Below are 23,475 nucleotides of genomic sequence, written 5' to 3' on the forward strand. Positions count from 1 at the left end.
GTTGTGTTGTGTTGTGTTGTGTTATAAACAAAAAACTTACTATAAAAAGAAAAGAAAAGGGCATTCTGTCAACTGTTATTTCCTCTAGGGAAACATTTCTGCTGAAAACCAGCATAGGAACACAGTATCTGCAGAAACGTTCTTCAAAGATGCTGTAGTGGAAATTGAGCTGATTCTGTGAGTTTGATAACAAAGAAAATGTTAATGTGCAACACAACTGTACCATTGAATCCAGTGGTGGGATTCAATTTTTTTTACTACCGGTTCTGTGAGCATGGTTTGATGGGCTTGTCAGGGGAAGGGTACTGTAAAATCTCCAGTTCCACCCCACTGCAGGGGAAGGATACTCTCCATTCCCTCCCCATCCTACTAACCTGCTTTCCTGCTCCATTCTCCTGTCCAGGGCAACAAAAGAAGACCCAGCCCATCAGCTGGGACTCAATCAGCTGAGACTTGGGAGGCAGTGAATAGATTGGGGGCAGGGCCAGTCAGAGGTCTTATTTGCCAGTTCTCCGAACTACTCAAAATTTCCGCTACCAGTTCTCCAGAACTGGTCAGAACCGGCTGAATATCACCTCTGATTGAATCTCTCGAAGTGTTTCTCAAAAATTGTTTTCAACTTTTCGAGAAAGAGGGTTAGACCAACTACTGAAGGGTATTTCTTGTTGCTCTTTCTAATTTTCGTTGTTTTCTCTTTGTTTTTGTTTTTTCCAAATCTATTCTCTTGGGCAAGGAAATGTATATTGTGTGCCATATTTGTGTGCCATTTCCAAGACAGTGGAAGACAAGGGACAAGGGACCAGTGGATCTGTTTTAATGGTATGTGTTTGTGTCTTTTAAAATTGCAGTAGCCTGCAATTACTGCAGGTTCGAGCCCGGCCCAAGGTTGACTCAGCCTTCCATCCTTTATAAGGTAGGTAAAATGAGGACCCAGATTGTTGGGGGGGCAATAAGTTGACTTTGTAAAAATATACAAATAGAATGAGACTATTGCCTTATACACTGTAAGCCGCCCTGAGTCTTCGGAGAAGGGCGGGGTATAAATGTAAACAAAAAAAAAAAGAAAAAAGATGTATTACTTTATTTATGTCAAATGCAAGTAAGTCATTCTGGTGCATTTGGAGGGAAAGGGCAGGTAGTGGGCCAGTGGTGAAATCCATTTTTTTTTACTACCGGTTCTGTGGGCGTGGCTTGGTGGGCATAGTGTGGCTTGGCGGGCTTGGCAGGGGAAGGATACTGCAAAATCTCCATTCCCACCCCACTCTGGGGCTAGCCAGAGGTGGTATTTGCTGGTTCTCCGAACTATTCAAAATTTCCGCTACTGGCTCTCCAGAACCTGTCAGAACCTGCTGAATTTCACCCCTGTAGTGGATTCATCAATTAAAATCCTGCCTCAGCAGTTCTAATTGACTTTGGAGGCCTTCTAGAGGGTCTTTCCCATGACCAATTACTTTCACAAAGTAAGATTTTTGATTTTTTTTGTTGGGACAAGGTAATGGTGAAAGGAAGGTAGCAAAAAGGCGGTATCATAGCAATGCAATGCAAGTACCACCCGTTTGGTCTCACTTCAAAGGGATTCTTAAAACCAGCTTCAAATGAAACCCCTACTTCTCAAAGTAGGGCAATTCATATATTGTAATCGGCTGTACGAATAACCTTGGAGGCCAGGAGGAAGAGCCACAGCTTAGACAATGATCTCCCAAGAGATAGGTCAGCCCACAGAAGGAATAGGGTGGAGAATGTGTCTCCAAAGAGATCTCTCTAACTCTCTGGAAAATAAAGCAGGGAAGGGGGAATTGTTTTCAGATTTGCAAAATTTTCTTACTATAACCTTACAGTAAAGGTAGCTTCTGTATTCTTGGTTTTGGTTTCCTATGGATTATCTCAAAGGGCTGGTCTATATTGATCTTACTGTGCTGTAGGAGTTGGCTGTCAGACCGATACTATACAGATTCTGGAGACTATTACGTAAACAAACACCTGCAATATTACCTGTTATTAGCGATGAAACCCACCTGCTGGATCATAGAAAGGCTTTTAAAAAATTGGAAACTCTCTGCCCCAACTTGGTTGCCAAGGATGTATTGGTTCTAAATTGGTTCTTAAGTTGCTGGAATTCTTGTAGCCCCCATCTCTTTTGACTCAATGAATCTTGTTAAAGAGATTCTGTGTGAATCTGCATGGAAAAGAATCCCTTTACGTTGATTATAAAGGCGAGAAATTGGATGGCTCAGAACAAATTGGAGGTGTCACTTTTATTCGATAAATGGCTATGACACTATCAACTTTGGTTGCATTGGTTCTTGAGAATAAGGCCAATAATCTTTGTAGAAATGACCTTGGAACAAGCAGTGATCTTGGAGTGATCTGAAGAACGGTCAAAATGGGATACTAACAAGTTTCAGTGCTGCCAATAATGATATCACCAACTCATTAGTTATCAGATCTGGCTTGCCATATATTGATGCACGCTACAAATTATGTTAATAATTCAAATGTAACATTGGCTTCTGGAGAGGTTCAAGTTGACTGAGTTTCTACACTTGTATTTTATAGCGTCTTACATTGTCACTTAGCTTTTGTGCTTTACTTTGCTTGTGAGGTTTTTGGATGGTAGAACAATAGAAATACTGTACTTAATGTTGGATAGATATTAAGGGCTTTTCAATCTGATCTTATGTAGAAGATTTTTTTTAAAAGAGTCCATTTCTTGAGGAATTAATACAATATGCTATGGAAGAGTGCATTTTGCTACAAGAAATTGGCTGCTTCCATCGCTTTGGGGGTAATTTTTAGAAGTTTTAGAAGGATGCATGCCAGTCTATCCTGGTGCACAGAGAAGCTGGAGCCCTTCAACCTTTCGCCCTCTTTTCCGCTCAGCTAAAGCTGATTTGATACCTGAAGAAGATGAGCAGTGATGTTCTCCTTCTTCCTATTTCAAGGCGACAAGATCCTAGAATCAATCCAGTTATTTGACACACAAGGCTGCAACAATGTGCCATCCTTCTATGACCCCCCCCCCCCATAATTTATTGTTCTGAGATGGTTACTGTATTTCACGATGCCCCTTAGTCTACGATTTATGTGTAGAAAGAAGAGGGAATGACCTTGAGGGGCAGAAGGACGAGTTACTACCAAGACAATGGGCAGATAAAAGGGAACTGAGTCTGGGGCAAGAAAGTAATGTGAGTAAATGTCTCAGACAAGTCTTTCTCTAATTCTCATGAAGATAAAGGAAGGAAGCACATTCCGGCTTTTTTGAGTTTCCCATAGATCTTTCCAAAACTGGATTGTTCCCTTTTTGTTTTTCATTTTTATTCTATTTCTATTATTATTATTATTATTATTTCTATTATTAGATTTCTATTGCCATTAATACATTTATACCAGAATTGCCTTTGATCTGATTGAAATAAATAGCTGATTTTGCTTAAATTGGATGATTTGTGCCTCACAGCATTCAATTTTCCCAGCTATTGCTGTTCTTTGTCACTTTATAATTTCCAAAGCTTCTTCCATTTTTCTGCTGCTAAGCCAATGCTTGTTATTATGCTTGTTCTAATCCTTATATCCTGCAATTTTTGCTCTTTCATGTTTTTTTGAATTACTTGCTTCTTAATTTTTTTTTGATCTTGGCCTCCAGTCTAATCTTCCTCTTTGGAATTGAATATAATTTTACTTTTGATTTTCTAATTTTGATATCGAGTTCTTTGGTAACCAGCAGTGCTATATTGTAGGCAAGCTAATTGGTCTATTTGATAGATGTTATTTTAATCCTTGCGAGCACCATATTCACATCCTTCAGTATAGATGCCAGATCTTTTTTGGGTACTACTTTCAATGCTGGTATGTTTGTCAATCTACTGGTAACTCTGCATATGTCATAATTTTTATCACATCTTTTAATTCTTCTTGTTGGAGGGTCAGTTTATAGGTTATTCAGTGCTGTATTGATTCTGTTATTGTTATTTCTTCTAAGTTATCATTTGTGTAATTTATATCCATTATTTCCTTAGTTCTTACTTGAGTTTCTTCTACTATTCCACTATTGTCTTTGGGAGTCAAATCTTCCCATTTTGTTTACCTGAATATTTTATTTCTGGTAATGAATCTTCTTTGATTGGTTAAACCTAGAAATGTTTTGGAGATATTTTTCTGAGGGGGTTAAAACCATGAGTAGCAATGGTCGGTTTCTACCAGTTCGCCCCGGTTCAGGTGAAACGGTGGTGGTGGCGGCGGGAAGCTCTGCCCACCCGCCCAGATGTCATCACAGACGTGTTGCGCATGCGCGCAGTTCCAAACTGGTAGCGAAGGTAAATGGAACCCACTACTGATGAGTAGTCTTTCTAAGGAAATAGGCTGCCCACTCTACTGTAACCAAACAATTGTTATATTTCAGAACAAAGGTGCTCCACATAATTATGTTCTGAAGGGGAAGAACATGGTCACTAGTTACTAACAGGACACTGGATTTATGGACTGATCATTACATAAGTTTGGCTAATTAGTTCATAATGCAGTGACTATATGATTGGCTCTCAGTGTGAATTAATTTAAAAGAAATACCATTGCTATTGGGAGCGAGCAAAATAGCTAAGAGACCGACCTGTGAAAAAAGGATCTCCTGTGCTAAAATCTTTCTGAGCTATGAATACTCAATTCTCCAAGATGGAGATAAAAAAATATATATGCTGGATTGAGATGATGTCTATTAAGTGCTTTGGGCACTCTGTAATGACATATTTTTTCTTTGAAAGTGGGTGCACACCTCTAGATAAACATTGCATATACAGGATGCTTTTTCAGTTTGGGGTTGTTTTATTCGAGTATTCTCAAGGAAATACAGAAGCAACTGTTTTATATCAAACAATGTTCAACTGTGCAGTTATGGTGGATGTTATCTGATAGTAGGATAAAAAAGTAGTTTCAGAGAAGCTAGGCAGATGGAGGGCATTTGGGGGCTTTTATTGTGATCATTGGCTGGCTAAAAACACAACTTTATGACCACAGTGCTCTTAAATCTTTAATTGCTTGGAGCTGCAATTTAATGAGAGGAGGTGAGTCACTCAAATTGCTTTGTGAACTTGTGTTGAAGTGGATTAAATAGGTCTAACTTTAAAAACAACAACAACCATACAGCAAACAAAGCCAGCAAGAGGGCAAGTTTTCAGACTCAGTCTAATAAGACAAGCCTGTCATTTTGCATCTGTAATGCCATATTTCTCATTATTTTTTTTTGAACAGCATAAGCTCCACTCATATGAGGTCTTGCAGAAATTCTGGAGCATAGAGAGCAATTGTGCAGAGACTCCCTGTTGGCCAGGGAGGAACTAAAATATTGTTGTACACCTGAAGCAACACACCAGAAACTTTACATATGTTTTCAACTTGAAGAGGGCCAATGGCTTGTGGTAGAGATAGGCCCTGATGCTTTTTCCAACGGGCAAATGAGTGACTTTATGTGAGTGGATAAAGTTGTGTTTTCAAACTGTTCAGGGATAAGTGTGTCTGTTTGGTGTTGCTGTTGTTTGTGAACCAATAACAGCAGCTAATTTTGTGCAATGCATTGCCAAGCCAGACTTCCCTACAGTCCTGGGCGGTGTGTGGTGTGTGGAGGGGGTGGCATGGTAATAACTTGTTTAACATTACATTAATATTCGTTCTCCACTCAATGATTGACTCATAAAATTACCAAAATAACATAACATAACCCCCACACCCAATCAGCTCTGTCTCATAATGGCAATAAAGTTCAAGAGGTATTTATAGGGAAGTGTTTGTAGGCAATGGTTTTTAAATTTCCCTCCCCACAATGCTTCCCCCTTGCCTCTATCCAAGGTAGCTTTGAGTCTTTCTCCAGTCATGCATTTCTTCTTATTCTTGGAAGGTATTTTTTTAAACATTACCTGCCACTTTTCTTTTGCTGTGCTTCATTTTTTTTTTTTTTACTTGTGACCTGCCACTCTGATCTGACTGGCCTCTTTAATGTTGAACGTACTTGAAAATGTTAGGCGCTCATCTTCAGGGTGTCAGGATGTGAACCAATTGCCATTTGTTCTTCGAGAAAATGATATTGTTTCAAGCATCCATATTTTTGTGTAGACGCTTCAAGTCTTGAAAATGGAAGATAACTGACTATGTGATAAGTAGGACTGAGGTGTGATGTAGTATATAGTGTTCAAGTTGCTGGAGCGGGATTAAACTCGAGTTTTGAGGATAAATAGAGTGTTCATCACCAGCGTTACCTTGAGTAATGCTCAAATTGGTCAAAGTTGCACTATGAATGTAATAATAATGACAGCAACAACACTGTTTTATTATTTTTACTTTCACATCCTGCTTTGAAGGGCATAACACACGATTCTCTCTTTCCTCCCATAACAACCTACTTCTTCAATAACCTTGAAGCTAGCTTAGACTGTGAAATAATGATGGACAAAAAGACACCCGTGAGCTGAGAAGGAACGTGAACTTGGATCACTCTTGTATTAGTGAAATGAAGTCTCCTTTAACTCAAAGATGAGTTCTGGTGACCTCATGAACAAATCCATGCGGCTTTCTGTAAGTGGTTTGCAATTACCTTCTTCCAAATTGTCATTTTAACTTCTTTGTTTGGTCTGCAGCTCAGATCTCTCCAGTGGTTTTTCACTGAAGTCTTAATCCGACCTGACCCCAGCTTGGTTTCTGAGCTTACCTACTCACACTATATTACTAATAGTACTAAACTGTTGCTTATATCTCTTACCGACTACATAAGATTTTACTACACATGACATGATTATATATCATCAGGTTTTTGTTGACCCTTAGTGATTCATTCATTCTCTCTCTTTCTCTCTCTTTCTCTCACCCCCCCCACCCCCACCTATCAATATCTATGACAGAGGTCCTCAGACTCGGCAGCTTTAAGACTTGTGGATTTCAACTCCCAGAATTCTCCGGCATAGCAGTTGTGTCTCGCCCAATCTCACCACAGCCGGGGCCTTCTTATCTGCTTCCGAACACGGAGGAATGTTCTAGTATGCCTCCCGGCCCCAGCCCTGGCTCCATGCCCAGACAGGCTGAAGAGGAGGAAATATCTCCAGCCCCTAGCTCTGGCTCCATGCCCAGGCAAACGGAGCAACTAGACCCCTCCCCCTCCTCCACAGCATGTGAGCCTGAGGGAGGTCTATTGCCAACAGCTGCCGACTGGAGTGACCCTCGCGTCAGAAGACTTGATAGGCGGAGGCAACAGAAGGAAGGGAGGGGCAGGCCTGGATAAGTGCTGAGTCATGGAGCCACACCCCATGGCCTATATAAAGGATCTGCTTTCTGGCATTCTCTGAGTCAGGCAAAGTCTAAACATATCTTGCTGAAGTCACTTTTTGGTCTCCTGCCCGCCCTGAGGACTTTGCTAGGACTTTGGCAGAGCTGCAGAGGCATACCTGATTCGGATTTCCCTGACCCGGCCGTCAGCGGAGGAGTGGGACATGACAATAGCATAGCATAGCATAGCTATGATCTATGACATTCTCAAGCCTTATTCAGTGCCAGAAACAGGGAAAAGTAGAGCCCTATTCTTCACATCATGCTAGTACTCCATCTTCTGTCTTCTTAACATGATTGTGACTGGTAGGAGGGATGTTGCAATTCCATAGACACTGCAGTGAACAGAACACTACAGTTAATGTTTATAAATCATTTCTTTCTTGACGGCATCATCTTTCTGAGAGCACGTCCTCATGTTTTCCTGCAACCAACTCTGATTAAAAGGTGTATACCTAAGAGATGCGGTGTCTACACTCTTTGTCAGTTTTGTGCTATAATCTCTGTGCCTGTCTTCATGAAGTTACGCAGTTTAATTAGTATGATCAAACATTTGCAATGTGTAATAAACAGCCAGTCTAAAATCTTCATCTGTCACCAGTGAGCCTAAGTAGCTAAAGAAATGTTCTATTGCTAAGAGTTTTCCCAGGTGACTTCTGCCAATGTGATAAAATGCAGCATACGGGTGCAACAGACTTCCTCTGGTTACAGTAAGTGTACAAATTGTGAGTTCATGGACAACACCAAGCCAATTAACCCACTTTAATGCCACCTTAATTACTCTAGTGATCACTTTAATCTATACCAACATTCCTCATCTAACAAACTATATATATATATATAGTTATATATATATATATATATATATATATATATATATATATATATTTGTTTTCTGAGGTTTTCACGGTGTTTGTATATAGGTCTTTGGTTGTTCGGGTTTTCTCCCGTGTAAAATTGGAAGTGTCTTGGCGACGTTTCGACGAAGTCTCATTCGTCATCTTCAGGCTTATATATATTTGTTTTCTGAGGTTTTCACGGGTGTTTGTATATAGGTCTTTGGTTGTTTTCTTGCAGACTGAAGATGTTACCTAGTTTGGGTAATGAAATGCCTGCAAGAAAGCAACCGAGCTCAGAGAGCACCAAGGACCCCTCAGCGTGAAAATTCTTTGAATGAAATGAGACAATTGCATAACCTTGGCACTATTTCAGAATATCCTGTTTCATAAAATGTGAATAAATAAATAAATAAATAAATAAATAAATAAATAAATAAATAAATAAATAAATAAATAAATAAATAAATAAATAAATAAATAAATAAATAAATAAATAAATAAATAAATAAATAAATAAATAAATCTGGAGTTAGGGATCACAATAGCAATAGCACTTAGACTTATATATATATAGGTCTTTGGTTGTTCGGGTTTTCTCCGTGTAAAATTGGAAGTGTCTTGGCGACGATTGCTCCCAGAAGCCATTGCTTCCAGAAGCACTGGCTGAAGCCTGAAGATGTCGAATGAGACTTCGTCGAAACGTCGCCAAGACACTTCCAATTTTACACGGGAGGAAACCCTATATATATATATATATATATATATATATATATATATATATATATATATATATATATATATATATATATATATATATATATATATATATATATATATATATATATATATATATATATATATATATGCCTTCTTATTCCTGAAGGCTGTCCTTTTTTCTTCTCAAGACACTTGTGATTCTATTTCTTAGAGTTAAAATGAAAGTAAAATAGCATGAAAATGAATAAAGGAGACTATTTGTAGCTCAGGGTTGAAATGAGGGGTCTTTTGTGTTCTCTGATTTTGGTTGTTTTCTTGCAGACTGATGATGTTACCTAGTTTGGGTAATGAAATGCCTGCAAGAAAGCAACCGAGCTCAGAGAGCACCAAGGACCCCTCAGCGTGAAAATTCTTTGAATGAAATGAGACAATTGCATAACCTTGGCACTATTTCAGAATATCCTGTTTCATAAAATGTGAATAAATAAATAAATCTGGAGTTAGGGATCACAATAGCAATAGCACTTAGACTTATATACCACTTTACAGTGCTTTACAGCCCTCTCTAAGCGCACATAGTCCTCAATAATCTGGACCCTCATTTTAGTGACCTCAGAAGGATGGGAGGTTAAGTGAACCTGGAGCTGGTCAGGATCAAACTCCTGGGAGTTGGCAGAATTAGCCTGCAATACTAACCACTGCGTCACCATAGTTCATAATAATAAATAGTAAAGCAGCGATCAAATCATTAATAGAAACAAAAGCAAAAAGATACTACACATTCCCCATAGGTCAGCCTCTAAATTGGATGAGCAGCTAATAAAATAACAAGTGAAGCTCTGTGAAATACTTTGAGACAAAAAATTCTAACTACTACATCTATATGAATAGGATCCGAGTACAAATGTCACTTTAAGAGTAATGTAGATAAAATATCAGGTCATGAATGGCGACTCTGAAAAAGACACCATTTTATGTTAACAATTTTATCCTTCCTGCCTGCCTGCTTTGTAATTCTAAGCAGCACCTGATGGGTGTACCCAATTTGGAATACTGCACTTTTCTGATCACTAAAACTTACAAAAATTATCCTAGTACTGGGGGGAAAAATTCAAAAAGAGAAACCCCAAAGGTCAACCCTGGAGAAACTACCCTGTAATTAGAGATTAAAAGGTTCTTAAGTTTAGAGGAAGGAGCATGACAGAATGTATGGTGCGATGAAAATGAGTGTGGAGATATTAATTGGCCTATCATTCAACATAATCATTGTCATCCAGTAAAACTGAAGGATGAATGAATGAGGAAAGAAGTCATTCTTCACCCACCATATGATTAAACCATGAAATTTACAATCATAAAACATTGTGGTAGGTACCAACTTCTGCACTTAAAAGGAGATTAGACAAATTAATAGAGGATAGGCTACAAATGAATAATAAGTGGAATGGTTATTAGATATGGTCTGTCAAATATTAGTGAAAAGGACGACGATGAAAATGAATAGGAAAGTACTCTTAAACTCATATCCAATTAGGGTTTCCCATCCTTGTCTTGCCCAAGACAGATTGTGGATAAGGTAACCTTTTCGTCTTCCTTTTTTTAATGCCAGCAAGAAGCATAGAGTATTGAAGTTGGGAAGTGGAGATTAACAAATGGAGACAAAATAACATTTATTTTCCCTTCTTTTCCATCCTCTGTTCTATAATATATAGCACCAGAAGGCTGCTAACACCAAACATAAGCATTTTCAGCAGAATGCTATATTCCTGGGTGGGTTTGGGGATGGGTTATAAAAGGAAGAACCATAACTAAATAGAATTTTAAAGCCTGATATCACATATCCCCTAACCCTAATTAGATAATATAAAATAGTATTTCTCAACCTTAGGTAATATAAAATAGGATTTCTCGACCTTAGCAATAGGACGATGCCTGGACCTCAACTCCCAGAGTTCCCTAGCCAGCACTAATATAAAATGTCAAGGTTTAAGCAAACTGATTATCTTTCTTCCCACTCTTCTATTTTTGTCTTCCATCTGACACCCTAACATTTTGGATCAATCAATCACACAGTCTGCCTGATGTCTACCTTCATTAGAACTTCGCTCATCTTTGTAGGCGCAGCTGCCATCAGCCTTCTGGAAACAGCATAGAGAGGCAAACATTGTCTTTAACATGTACAAAGCACCCAAGATGTCGCTTCAATTAAGCCGCTGAATGCGCGGTGCTTTTCTTGTGGCTAGTAACAACAAGTTTACAAAATATTCAGTTTTCACCCAGCAACACTTGCATGGGGAAGTGAAACATTAAGACCACTGAAGTACGACTGTTAACTGTCACGTACTTTCATTGGCACAAGTTGGGAACAGTAGGGTTTGGAGATGAGAGAAAAAAATGCAAGGATGTTGTTAGCAGAATATACTGCATTGTCTAGTGTCATATTAATTCAGGACCTATTTAGTTTGGAAATATATCAGTTAAACAAGGGTTGTTCACCGGTAATAGATGATCCTCGAGTCTCTGAAAATGGTGCTTCATAAAATTTAAAATTTACACAAGTGAAGTATCCCTCTTTTATAGCACTGAAGTTGCTAAGAAAATGGGCTTTGGCTGGACATGAATGTTTGCAGACACAGTGGCTTTATTTCACTAGCTGTTGTGTCTTGCCCGCTCTCACAGCAGCCGGGGCCTTCTTATCTGCTCCCGAACACGGAGGAATGTATGCCTCCCGGCCCCAGTCCTGGCTCCATGCCCAGACAAGCTGAAGAGGAGGGGGCACCTCCCGGTCCCAGCCCTGGCTCCATGCCCAAGCAAGCTGCAAAGGAGGGAGCACCCCCCGGCCCCAGCCCTGTCTCCATGCCCAGGCAAACGGAGCAGCTAGACCCCTCCCCCTCCTCCACAGCATGTGAGCCTGAGGAAAGTTTATTTCCAACAGCTGCTGATTGGAGTGACCCTCGCATCAGAAGACTGGATAGGCGGAGGCAACAGAAGGAAGGGAGGGGCAGGCCTTAATGAGTGCTGAGTCATGGAGCCACACCCCATGGCCTATATAAAGGATCTGCTTTCTGGCAGTCTCTGAGTCAGGCAAAGTCGAACTTATCTTGCTGAAGTCACTTTCTGGTCTCCTGCCTGCTCTGAGGACTTTGCTAGGACTTTGGGCAGAGCTGCAGAGGCAAGCCTGATTCGGATTTCCCTGACCCGGCCGTCAGCGGAGGAGTGGGACATGATACTAGCAGACTAGCATAAGTCTTGTCTATACATGCTCTCACATGCACACGCAACTAGGGGCCACCAAAAAAACAGCTACCTTGACTTTCTGCAGTGTCTCTGCTTCAACACTTTGGGGAAGGGTCTTTTGCTTAGGTTAACATGCTCTACAAAATCCTTTCAAAAGCTTTGCCAAACTTTTTCCCTGCAGTATTTGGTTTCCCAGCATGCATTTATTTTGTCATTTTCAAAAATAATAATTTAAGGGATGTCGGCATCTGTACAATAGATCTTTCCTGGCCTTCCCAAACCTAGCATTCTCCAGATGTGTTCACAGGAGGGGTCCAGACACATCGGGTCTTAAAAATCATTTTCCTCTCACAACTATCTGCAGCAAAGGGAACCAAACCTGCTAATACCACAACAGCATATTATGTTAAGCATTCACTGATAGTAAAATGGCATAATTATATCCGGATGGAGAACGTGATCTGCCATGGGTAAAAAGAATAACATATTTCACGATGAAGTGAACTGACAGATGGTACAAGTTATACATATGTTCGTCGGCAGACATTAGAGTTCTGCAGCTTGAAGCTTTGTTGTCTAATATTAGGCCTCATCCTCAGATGACTTTGAACCAATTTTAAGATAATTCTGGATCTGATTGTGTGTCATTAATTGTTTGGAGAGCCGAATTCCCTTTTTCTGTTCTCTAAGCTGTTTAAACTGAAACAAAGCTGAAGACCTTTGAGAATTGTGTTCTCAGAAGTGGGAAAGACCAGCTTTGTTATAGTTGCCACACACAAATGGGATTTAACTGTTTTCCTTTTTTCCCCTGGGGTCTCAAGGATATATTTATCTCACCAATTCCAGCTGTTAAGATTTCAGCATCTTTTGGCTTCCACCTAGTGGCCATCCTAATCTTTGCAACCCCAATTGAGTAGCCCTCAGTTTTAAAATGCAGCAAAGGACTCTAGATGCTATCAGGATTGATGATAGGAGGTTAATCTCTCTGTGGCATACCTCCCCCAAACTTCTCATAAGAACAAGAATGGGGCCACAGACAGACAAGAGACAGAGCATTTTTGTTTTAAATCCATTTGGCAGGAAGCAAGCGAGGAAATATTTTGCTATCCAAAAACTTATAAAAACATTGATTGGAGGACAGTTTTTGCATTTTTATTGGCCAGCTGGAGTGACCATTGATTGGCTCAGGCAGATCTCTCTATTCTCTCAGTGTTCTGAATCTGCAAGAGTGAAGATGATCAAGGGCTGGCTCTGGCTGGCTCCAAAATGAGTTGGACATATAGGGAAGTAGAATAGGTGCCATGTGAAAAGAGATTTCAGCAACAATTCAGTTCATGAATACAGCAGTGGAAAGAATGAACAAACCTGGTTGCTGCCATCAAACTTTGTATGGTTCTGTGAATAGTAAAAAAAACCCAAAAACTCCCATTTTTCAACATAGGTTTATGAATGTATTATGAGTGCTCACTAGCAACAAGGTATGAATGTAGAACCACAGTAGGGTGAACCTCCACTCCAAATAAACTGGCATCAATTATTCTTGTGCCAAAAAAACCAACAACCCACAAGCATATGTGAACTCAGCAACTTTCAATTAAATGCAAGCTTAATTATATTTTATATGAGATAAATTAATGTAATTACCTTCCTGGGATCCTAAGCTTGTTTAATATAAAAATCTATTTCAATTTACAGCCCTCCACTCTGAGGCATGCATTTAACACTAGAGCACTGGCTGCTTAATATACTTTAGAAAAATCCTCCTATCTCATATATTCAAATCCATCTTAATAGGCCAGGACTATTGAGACCCTAAACAGGTATCAAAATCAATGTTGTTTCTCATTAGATACTGAGCCCAGTGGTACATGAGTACCCAATGGGACTAACAATTGCCTCCATTTCCACTTCAAGCTCTGCCACAGGACATTACAAGAAATGGGATGCTGCCATGCCTCTCTCCATCCAGTCTCTGCTTTCAATCAAGCAAATGAAGAGGGAACAGACTTCATATGTTCTAAGGCATAGAACAATCCAAAACACAGGAGGACTGTACCTATACACAGACAGGGACTTATATATTTGCTATAATGGGTAATAATTCTCAATTTGCCTCCAAAACCCAGGCTACTTGAAAAAAACACAGATGAAAAATAGTAAACAGTGTTGGAGAAAGTGACTGGAAGATCTTTAATTCTTTCTCTATTCATTATTTTGGGCTTTTCCCTTAATCAAAAGTTTCCACACCTTGTTTAGAAAGGGAAATAGGAACTTGCACCCCATAAAAAGAAAGCTATTGAGCCAAGTCATTTTCATGGCAATTGTCATGTTAAAAATGATTTTTTTAACAAGTGAACTACTAGTTCAGTTTGCTAAAGTGTATTTCCAACTTAGCCCAATGGCTTACAATTTAAAAAATCCTTTCCTTCAATAAAACCTAGATATTGGGAAAATGGCAGGGAAAGGAACAAATCTAACTCAGTAGTCAACAAGGGAGAAATAAAACCAGCTGTGTGTGTATAAGAGAGCACCCCATGAACAAGAGGAAACATATGAATGATTGGGATACACAATACAGATTATGAATGGCATTGTGAACATGAATAATGTGCTAGAACTGTGCATAGTGTAAGACAATGTATGAGAATGGATAATGGTTGCAAAAATGATATTAGGTAACCATTTCTAGATGCCCCGAGGAAGTTTTTTTCATGATTATCTGTGGAGATTTCATTTTCACACTTTCCTAAAATATTTTGCTGGTTATTACTGGAAATGTTAATAGTGCTTTTGTATAGAATGCCTTGACGTGCCTTCACAATTCTACTTCACCTTTCTCTGACACAACGCAATTTGCAGTACAAAAGATGGTGTTACATTCCCTTACATGACACAAGTACTTTCACTTTGCAAAATGAGGAGTAACAAAGAAAAGCGAGAACTTTCATTGGATATTGCCAAGCTTTAAAATGTTTTATTGATCCTAAAATTACAATATGGATTAATGACACTTCTCTGGATCAATCTCCCAACTGAATGGCAAAACGAAGAAAAGGTTTTATATCTATATATCTATACATGTAAATTGAAATGCAGAAAGGTTCTCTTCATCCTGTTTTTCTTTTTAAGGAAACCTTTTCTAGTGATTAAATACTGTTTGGTGGGATCCAAAGAGCTTTCATCTTCCTCAATTGTTCTATGTGTTCACTGAGTTCTGATTTTGATAGCATCTTTTCTTTTCTTTTCTATATCAAAGGTTACTCCAGATTTCTCAAATTTTACAAGCAACGATTTATTCCTTTGCAATCCCCTCCTCAGCTCTTTTGATCCCTGTAGGTTTGAAGCCTATGTGCTATGCCAATTGCAGAAGTCCCTCTGATAATTCTGAAGTCCTCGGCTCTGAAATTTAAGATTTCTATGCTAGCTTTATTAATAGATTTTGTCTGGCATTTAGGATGCAATTTTAAAAAGGACTATATTAACTTTTAGAATTAAAATGCAAAAAAAGTACCAAGTTGCGTCTCAATGTGAAAATGTGTGAAAAATCAGAACTGCTAACAGGCTGGTGGTATTTTCCAATCACAACATTAAAAAAAGAAAAAAAAAGAAAAACAAACAGAAGTTTCCTAATCTTGTTTCCTGGTTGATTATAGTGAAAATTATAATATCTACCAAAGATGTTTAGCTTTGCCCTGAAAACATCTTTTACCTCAGGTTATTTTCACCTTTTTTTGTAGGTAGTAATGTAATAGAGGTAAAAGCTGGTCAAACACAGTATTTTGTTACTTTACACATATCAGATTCAGTTTGCACAGGTATGGTAAAGCATACAAGACTTGGCACAACGATGCTGAGGGTGCCAATATTGTCAACATATGTATACAGTATATCTGTGTTGCATCAGCCTTCCCAATATGAAACAATTTGGTTTACATCTGGAAAATACCATGTTAATACTTAATGGGCCTTTTGTTTTATGTCTATAGTAAAGGTTCTAAAAGGCAGGCACAATATGTACATTTGATACCAAAGGTGCTTTTTCAAAAGGCAGCTGGATTTTGTTTTTCTTTGACAACGTTTTGCTTCTCATCCAAGAAGCTTCTTCAGTTCTGACTGAAAGGTGGAGAATGGAAGGATTTCTACTCCTTGCAGTCATCTGGTCATTAACACTCTTTCTGAGAGTCATTGAGGCCACTTGGAGGTTTATCTGTGCTCTCAGGGTCACCTGAATATTGCAAATGGGTGTGGAACCTTCTTGGAACTGCTGAAAGGACTGTGGTTGTAAACAAGAAGCAGGTGGTGTCATATTTTCCCCCCTCTGTTCTTTAGAACTGAAGAAGCTTCTTGGCTGAGAAGCAAAACATCTTCAAAACACACACAAAAAAGAAAAGAAAGTCCAGTTGTCTTTTGAAAAAGCACCTTTGGGGCAACCATGACCTGGATAACTGAGAATTTGATATCAAAAATCTAAATTCTTCATCAGGGTAACTTCTGAGAATCATGCACTTAAACCAGTTCAGCTAAGTAGCTATATCTCCTCAGAACACCTAATTTATTTTATATTTGTTGATTGCAAGGATGGGCAATGAACGATGCAGGTTAATGAATGCCTATCAACCCAGCTTTGAAGAATTCGCTAAGGGTTCTCTTCAACTGCATTAGGGTCTACATTCCATAGTCAGCACATACATAATTTGGTTTTACTTTTATTACAAAGCGTGGATTCTACATGCATTTGCGGAATACCATCACTTTGAATTAAGGTACAAAGATGTATATTGTATGCGTTTGCCTTACAACGATGGATGCTGTGGCCAAGTGTTATGGAATACACATAGTCCTGAGCATAGAAACAAACAAACACACACACACTTACTCCCTTTTATGCAGATGGTTGCAGAATGAGCAGTAAAATTATTGGGGCTGCAATGTTTTGCCAGTGAGTATATCAGACTGGTTAAGGAGAACTCCTTATTAATCCAAGCATATGATTCTTTTGGAAATACTTTTAACACAAATTAAATATGGGCATCTTAGACGAATCATTCTCCTATCTCACATTATATACCTACTGTATATGCATTTACAGTATATACACACAATCATATGGGGAAAAACCTCTCTTCTAGGATGGATTTGTGACTAAGATTTACAAACATACCACTGCAAAGTGAAATTGGGCTCTGCAGAGGAACATTTCTGCAATTCTAATTAAAACTTAAACAATTAATCATCTGAGGTCTCTTTAATCGAAGTAAAAGGCCTAATAATTATAGTTAGAAAATCTGGTTAGTGCAGCCATTAATATATTTGACTGGGGAAAAAATGCCAAATTGTCTAGAGATATACAAAGACTGTTTCCCAAAACTTGTGTCTTTGCAAACAACTGGTGAAGATGGGGAAATTCAGCAGACCACCAGATGAACCCACTGTTATTATATAGTTAGAAATTCTTGATGACTGTCACAGATCAATTGTTTTACACTACAGTTGCAGTTACCATCACTTAGAAAACATGATTGTGTCACTCAGCCATGAAATGCACATTAAGGCTGCTGAATTACGTACACTTAACTGGAAGTGCTCACTGGCTTAAGAGTGTGATCTTAAATGTTTACTTGGATAAAAGAATCATTTATATAAGTTTTCTTTACAAGTAAACATGGTTAATTTAAGATACTTGACTGTCCCCATAATAACATTTTATCTCTTTTCCTCTTTCTCCAGCAGTCTGACATTACTCTATTTTCAGTTTAATCACAGAATCTTTTCACATAGACTAACATTATTGCTTAATGAACAGTGTTGATTTCCAAAAGCTGCTAAAAAAAATGACTAACAGATGTTTTAATATTTTAGAACCATCTCTCTGCATTCATAAATATCTCATTGAGAAATGATTAAATACAATCTCTCCACAAGCGCTGATCACATTTGTGCCTCGTTTTTATTTCTTAAATTGGACAAGTTATTCAGGGATATCATATAACTGTTACCCCCTATTTTCTTTATTATATCTGTCCATATGAAAATGTATGCAGCTTTTGATAAATGACTTAACAGTCGGCTTAGAAAAGCGATCATGTTGCCTACTATGACTGAAATAATTAAGATATAATACCTTAAATAACAATTTCTTTTCTGTATGGTTAAGCTAATAGTTAAGCATGAGTAGAGCCTGCTACATTAAATGTATGAAGTGAACAGCTGAGATGAAAGACATGCATATTTGCAACAAACCTATAGGGCTTTGCAGACTCAGTCCATACCTTAGCTCAAAACTTGTCTCCTGCTAATAACAGGAAACGCAAGTAATTAGGAATATGTACTGTCTGGAACGCCTTATAAAGCACTTCTTGTTCTTCTACATACAAACCCTGCTGGCTTTTATAACAATGAATGTGCAACATGTAGACATTATTAGTGTTTATTAGGGCTACAAAGCGTTTTAAAGATTTGCACATTAGTTCAAATGAAGAACCTCTCTTAGAATGATTAAAACAGCTATTTTGAAAGTTGCCTTGTGTTCATACACACGCTACCATTTCATTTTGATGGTCTTGGAGGAAGTGTGGATACTGATGTACAGATTATTATTTATTAAATTTTTTTGCTGTCCCACGAGTATAAATGTTATCAAATTTTGGTCATTTGCTCTAACTTTTCATGTCCGTAATTTGGAGCGCCCTCCAAGGCTTTTATTTATTGACACATGCACTACAGTGACTACAGCAACATGACAGAACTTAACAGTTTCCTTGCTTGCTGCTCTTGTCATCAAATACATTGTGATCGTGATAAATAGCCCCAATTCTAACACAAATGGCTAAAGCATAGCTGTTATTGTAGCTTTTCACGCATCTCAACCACTGTTTTAAATTCAGTGGTTTGCAGATGTGTACCAGTGACAATTCCAAACGTATTTCTACCATCCTGCATTGGGACTCTTATATTTTACCATTAAGGATTTGATGAGAGTCGTAATTCATCTTTTCTTTTACTATGACAACTGAGTGATGTGGTTCCAATCATTTTGGTACAAGTAAAGGCTGAACAAATTGCCTACTTGAAAATTTAAGTCCATGATTGTCAGTGATTCCAAAATAAATTTAAATAAATGTCAGCCAGTGCTGACAAAGTACTATGAAGATGAGGAATCTCTGGGAACTTCAGTGCTGAAATTTACTTAAATACTTTAGAATATCTCTAGATTTCTAGACTACCCATCTTTTTTCCCTGAGCATGGATCTTTGGAATTTTAAAATAATTAAATCTGATCCCTAAAGTAGCCAGCCTATAGAAGGTTCTGACAAAATTTAAAGGAAACGGAGGCATGATTTCTTTTACTATATGGCTCGTTTTTATTTAACTGTATGACTAAAAGGGAAAATCTGCTTTTATCTATATTTTACAAACCCACTTTTGTTGCTTTGGTGGGTAGGGGTTATATTTAAATTTTGCTGAATTGCTCCTAATATGTTCAAAGAAAGCTGTGCAGTTCAGCAAATTTAAAACACATACATAGTCTTCCTGACTTTCTTCTGTGAACTGAAATTTCAGAAATAAATGGAGTCTTTATGCACAAAAGGTCATGTAGTACTAACTATGAGATTTTAATGTTTCTGAAGGGAATCAACTTTGCTCTGGTATTAAAATTGACAATGGACACCAGAATATGCTATTGAGGAATACTTATGATCAGCTCCCCTTCATTTTTCATTTGGTAAAAGAAATGTCTCAGTAGATTATATATGCAATTTATCACTTACTCTAGTGAAGGAATGAGTGTAAGTAGCTTCAGCCTGGGACACTTGGAATTATAATGGCTTGGTCCCAAACAATAAACAAAACCCATCAAGATCTTTAATAGAGAGTTGTTTGTAAAATATAGGGTTCTTAAGATTATTTACTGAACTCTCCTCAAACACTGCATATGTCTGCAAATATAGCATTAGATAAAAATGGAAACAAACGGCATGATATAAATCTGTGCGAATTATGAGCCATGATATTGAATTTAGTCTACAGAAAGTTTGAAAAGCCTTGTTTTGTTATTCCACAAGTGAAGAAATTATGTCTAGTATCATTTGTTCAGGTCTATGGGTTTTTCCCAACCTGCCATCTGAAATTTTGCTATAAGATTGAGGGCAAGGGTTGGATGCATGACATACTTTGCAATAGTTGCTTGCAATATGCTAAAGTTAACTGTTGATCCAAAGCAAAGAACACAAAGGAAAAAAAATGGCCAAGATCATCTAACTGGCTTTCTGCCCAGGGCAGAACTAGAACTCAGAGTCTCCCAGTTTCTAGCCTGATGCATTAACCGCTACACCAAACTGACTCTCTAGAAATATAATATAGGGATATTTGATACCATAAAATAGGTTACTGAGGAAGACTGTATCCCCTATTCTTCATTGGGTAGCATTTGAGAAAGGTCATTCTTATTCAAGCTAACCAAACAAGCCTAATGCTGAGGCTAAAACTAAGACTAATCAAATATTTGGGGCAGTTTCTTCTCAAGAGCATCGTTAACTTCCAGCAAATGGTCTATATGCATTGTGCAAACCACAAAGAGAAGCATGAACAAGTCTGTTGTAAACTAAATTATCCTCCGCTCTCTACCAAAATTAGAGAAGAATGGCATCACCATTTAATAAACTTTTTTTAAAAAAGTATTTCTATTGCATTTGGGTCTATATTAGGTTTATTTCATTCCTGAAGCAAACCATTCATTCCTTGATTATCTAAATATGAGAAATGTTTGCTGCTTTTGTTGTATCAAAATTTAGTTCAAACAATAAACTAAGATGATAGGCACAAAGCAATTACTTTTCTCTCCCATACCAAACGTTTAGAGACATTTTTGCTCATGCTGCTATAAACATATATTTCACTGTCAACCAGATCAGGTAGCTTTTAACTAAAACTCAACACCTATGAGAACAGAGACAACAATGGAGTTAAGAGCAATATTCCTAATGTTTCTGGGAAAACTTTTCTGACTTTGAATAAGTTCTTCAGAACCTCCAAGTCAGAAGATTCAGTGCTTCAAAACTCCATTAAAACAATGGGCTTCTAATCAATTTTACCTAAGGCACTATATTTCAAGCCTACGTTTGATCTAAAATAAGCTCTTTTATGTATCATTGAAAAAAAATTGAAGTGGATTTTTCAAAGCTTGCTTAATAGGTCCCTAGAGCTCATACTTACTCAACACTTTTCTATGAAGTTTGGATTTAGTTTTCATAAATATGACATGAATTGCTAAACATCTGCCTGGATTGTGGCATTTCACTTGGCATATAATCAGCCACTATCTCCAACAGAGTGACACATCCCTTGGTTCCCATCATGCCTTCCCTATGTTTCTACCGGAAAACAAGCTGAACAGGGGAAAAAATAAAAAGTAAGCTAGCATGCCGCAAAGCACGATCCTCAAATGCAAGATGTATCTCCATTCTATCTCTAGGCTCCCACATAAATCACACAGACAAAAAAAATAGTAGACGACTAGTTTGGTAAATAGTGTTCTGCAGTTCACCACCACTCCAACGCAGCCAGTTGATCGAAGTCCTCAAAACAGCCTCTTAGATTCCCATCAGTCAAAATTTTTGAGATCCGTGTCCTAACCATTCTCCTGAAGCATGAGTTTGAATGAGCTAGGATATGGTGCAAAAACAACCTCATTTCCTTATGTTCTGCTGACGAGGTCTGTTTTGAAGTTCTCCTTTTTCTCTTCTGTTTTTCATCTTATTTTGATCACATCAGTTGAAATACTAGAGAAAAAAAGGATATGGGGAAGCCTGCAAAACTATGAAAAGTCATTTCTAGATTGGACAAAGCCTTGCTAGGAAAGCCCTAAAAGATTGTAACAACTGAATTGCCTGTTTTTACCTACCTAACAGAAAGGGACTATACCTAGCTTTATCTTTACCTACCTATATACACTCAGACATTTCTAGCAATTAAATAACATTCAGATTCTGAACAGCTCATCCTAAACTAAACTGTTCTTGGGTTATTGGAAGATATCTACTTGAATAGTGCCCCAAAGTGCCAAAAGAAAAATTCTCTACTTGTATATAGAAAATCAGAACGACAAAGGAAAGGCTAGGTGAAATTCGTTTCTCCAGCATTATATTTAGTATGCACAGGAGTTTTGGGAAAGATATATCAACACATCAGTGAAGTATGCACTGTGGTTCCTACCTACAATCTAAAATGGTATAGTCCAGGGACAATTTTACTTATGCAGTGTTGTCTAGACTGTATCTCATTCTACTGAACCATAAATACAGTATTGTAGATTAGTTTGAATTTTTAAAAAGTGGGGGGGGGGGTTGAATTGAGGTTTTACTTTTGAAAATTTAGCCTCTGCAACATTTTCTTCTTGGCTATATATACACACACTCAAAGTCCTTCCTGAGTAAATGCTGTAGGGCTGTAATTCACTAAAAACATCTTTTCTGAAAGACCAAATGAAATGAATGGGAGACATGCTACAATATAGCCATTCTGTTCCATAATTAATGTTCATTTCATGAGCTATGAGCCAGAGACATTCCTTGCAGATGGGGCTCAAAGTCTGAACTCAAGGCAGAATTCATAATGATTTAGAAAAAGATATATATATATATATATTTATAAAATGATGTGTACTGATTTCAAGTAGATCTTATAATTAAGTGAGTGTTGTGCTTATTCTCTGCAAAGGAGGATAATCTTATTTAATAATAGCTACAGTCCTCTAAAAATTTGTAATTATTTAGCAAAGTAGACTAAATGTTCTTGATTCAGCTATCTAGATAAGGATTTTATTATTTTAAGATATAGATTTAAATTTGTTTTAAGTGTTCTAAGGCATTCTGCATTTTAAGTTATATAAAGTGTGCAAGTTAAAACAATTTCGGATAACAAAATACTGCAGAGAGATTTCACTGCTTTTAGGTTGATTTTTTTAATTTAAGGCTGAACACTTATTTTGTCCAGCTCCTTAATTAAAAAAATAATCTGTACATTGCAAAAACAGGACAAAATTATTATCCTTTAATGTTCCCTAATGGTAATGTGTGCATTCCATAACAGGTTCCAATATGAATTCTTACTATCATTTATACAGGTCCTTCAATATACATAGCAGTTTACAAAATAATATAAGGGAAAAAAATCCTTGTTCTAAGGACATTAATGAACAGCTGAACTTCTAAATGAGCTTGGTATACTGGGTGAATAAGATGGATATAAGTACCTTTCTTTAATTCTTTTATACAATAAATGTTTATGCCCGTATTCTAATGGAATTTAATTTCCCAACAGTAAAGTATACATAATGCAGGCAACCTTTGATCAGATCTCACAAATGTTTCTTCTATTT

General features: G+C 37.7%; 1 protein-coding gene across 3 annotated transcripts in view; it reads left to right on the forward strand.

The window, feature by feature from the left end:
• PIGG (phosphatidylinositol glycan anchor biosynthesis class G) overlaps positions 1-23,475 on the forward strand; it is a 185,511-nt gene that overhangs the window by 159,418 nt on the left and 2,618 nt on the right. The window contains exon 13 of one of the 3 annotated variants that reach the window (XM_058166487.1): positions 6,885-7,706. The exons of the other annotated variants lie outside the window; for them this stretch is intronic. Coding sequence (XP_058022470.1) covers positions 6,885-6,909 — 25 coding nt within the window. The 3' untranslated portion in view covers positions 6,910-7,706. Of the gene's footprint in view, positions 1-6,884; positions 7,707-23,475 lie in introns of those variants that run through there. 3 annotated transcript variants of the gene reach the window in all.

This window comes from Ahaetulla prasina, chromosome 2, assembly GCF_028640845.1.
Source record: "Ahaetulla prasina isolate Xishuangbanna chromosome 2, ASM2864084v1, whole genome shotgun sequence".
In the NCBI taxonomy this organism is placed as follows: domain Eukaryota; kingdom Metazoa; phylum Chordata; class Lepidosauria; order Squamata; family Colubridae; genus Ahaetulla; species Ahaetulla prasina.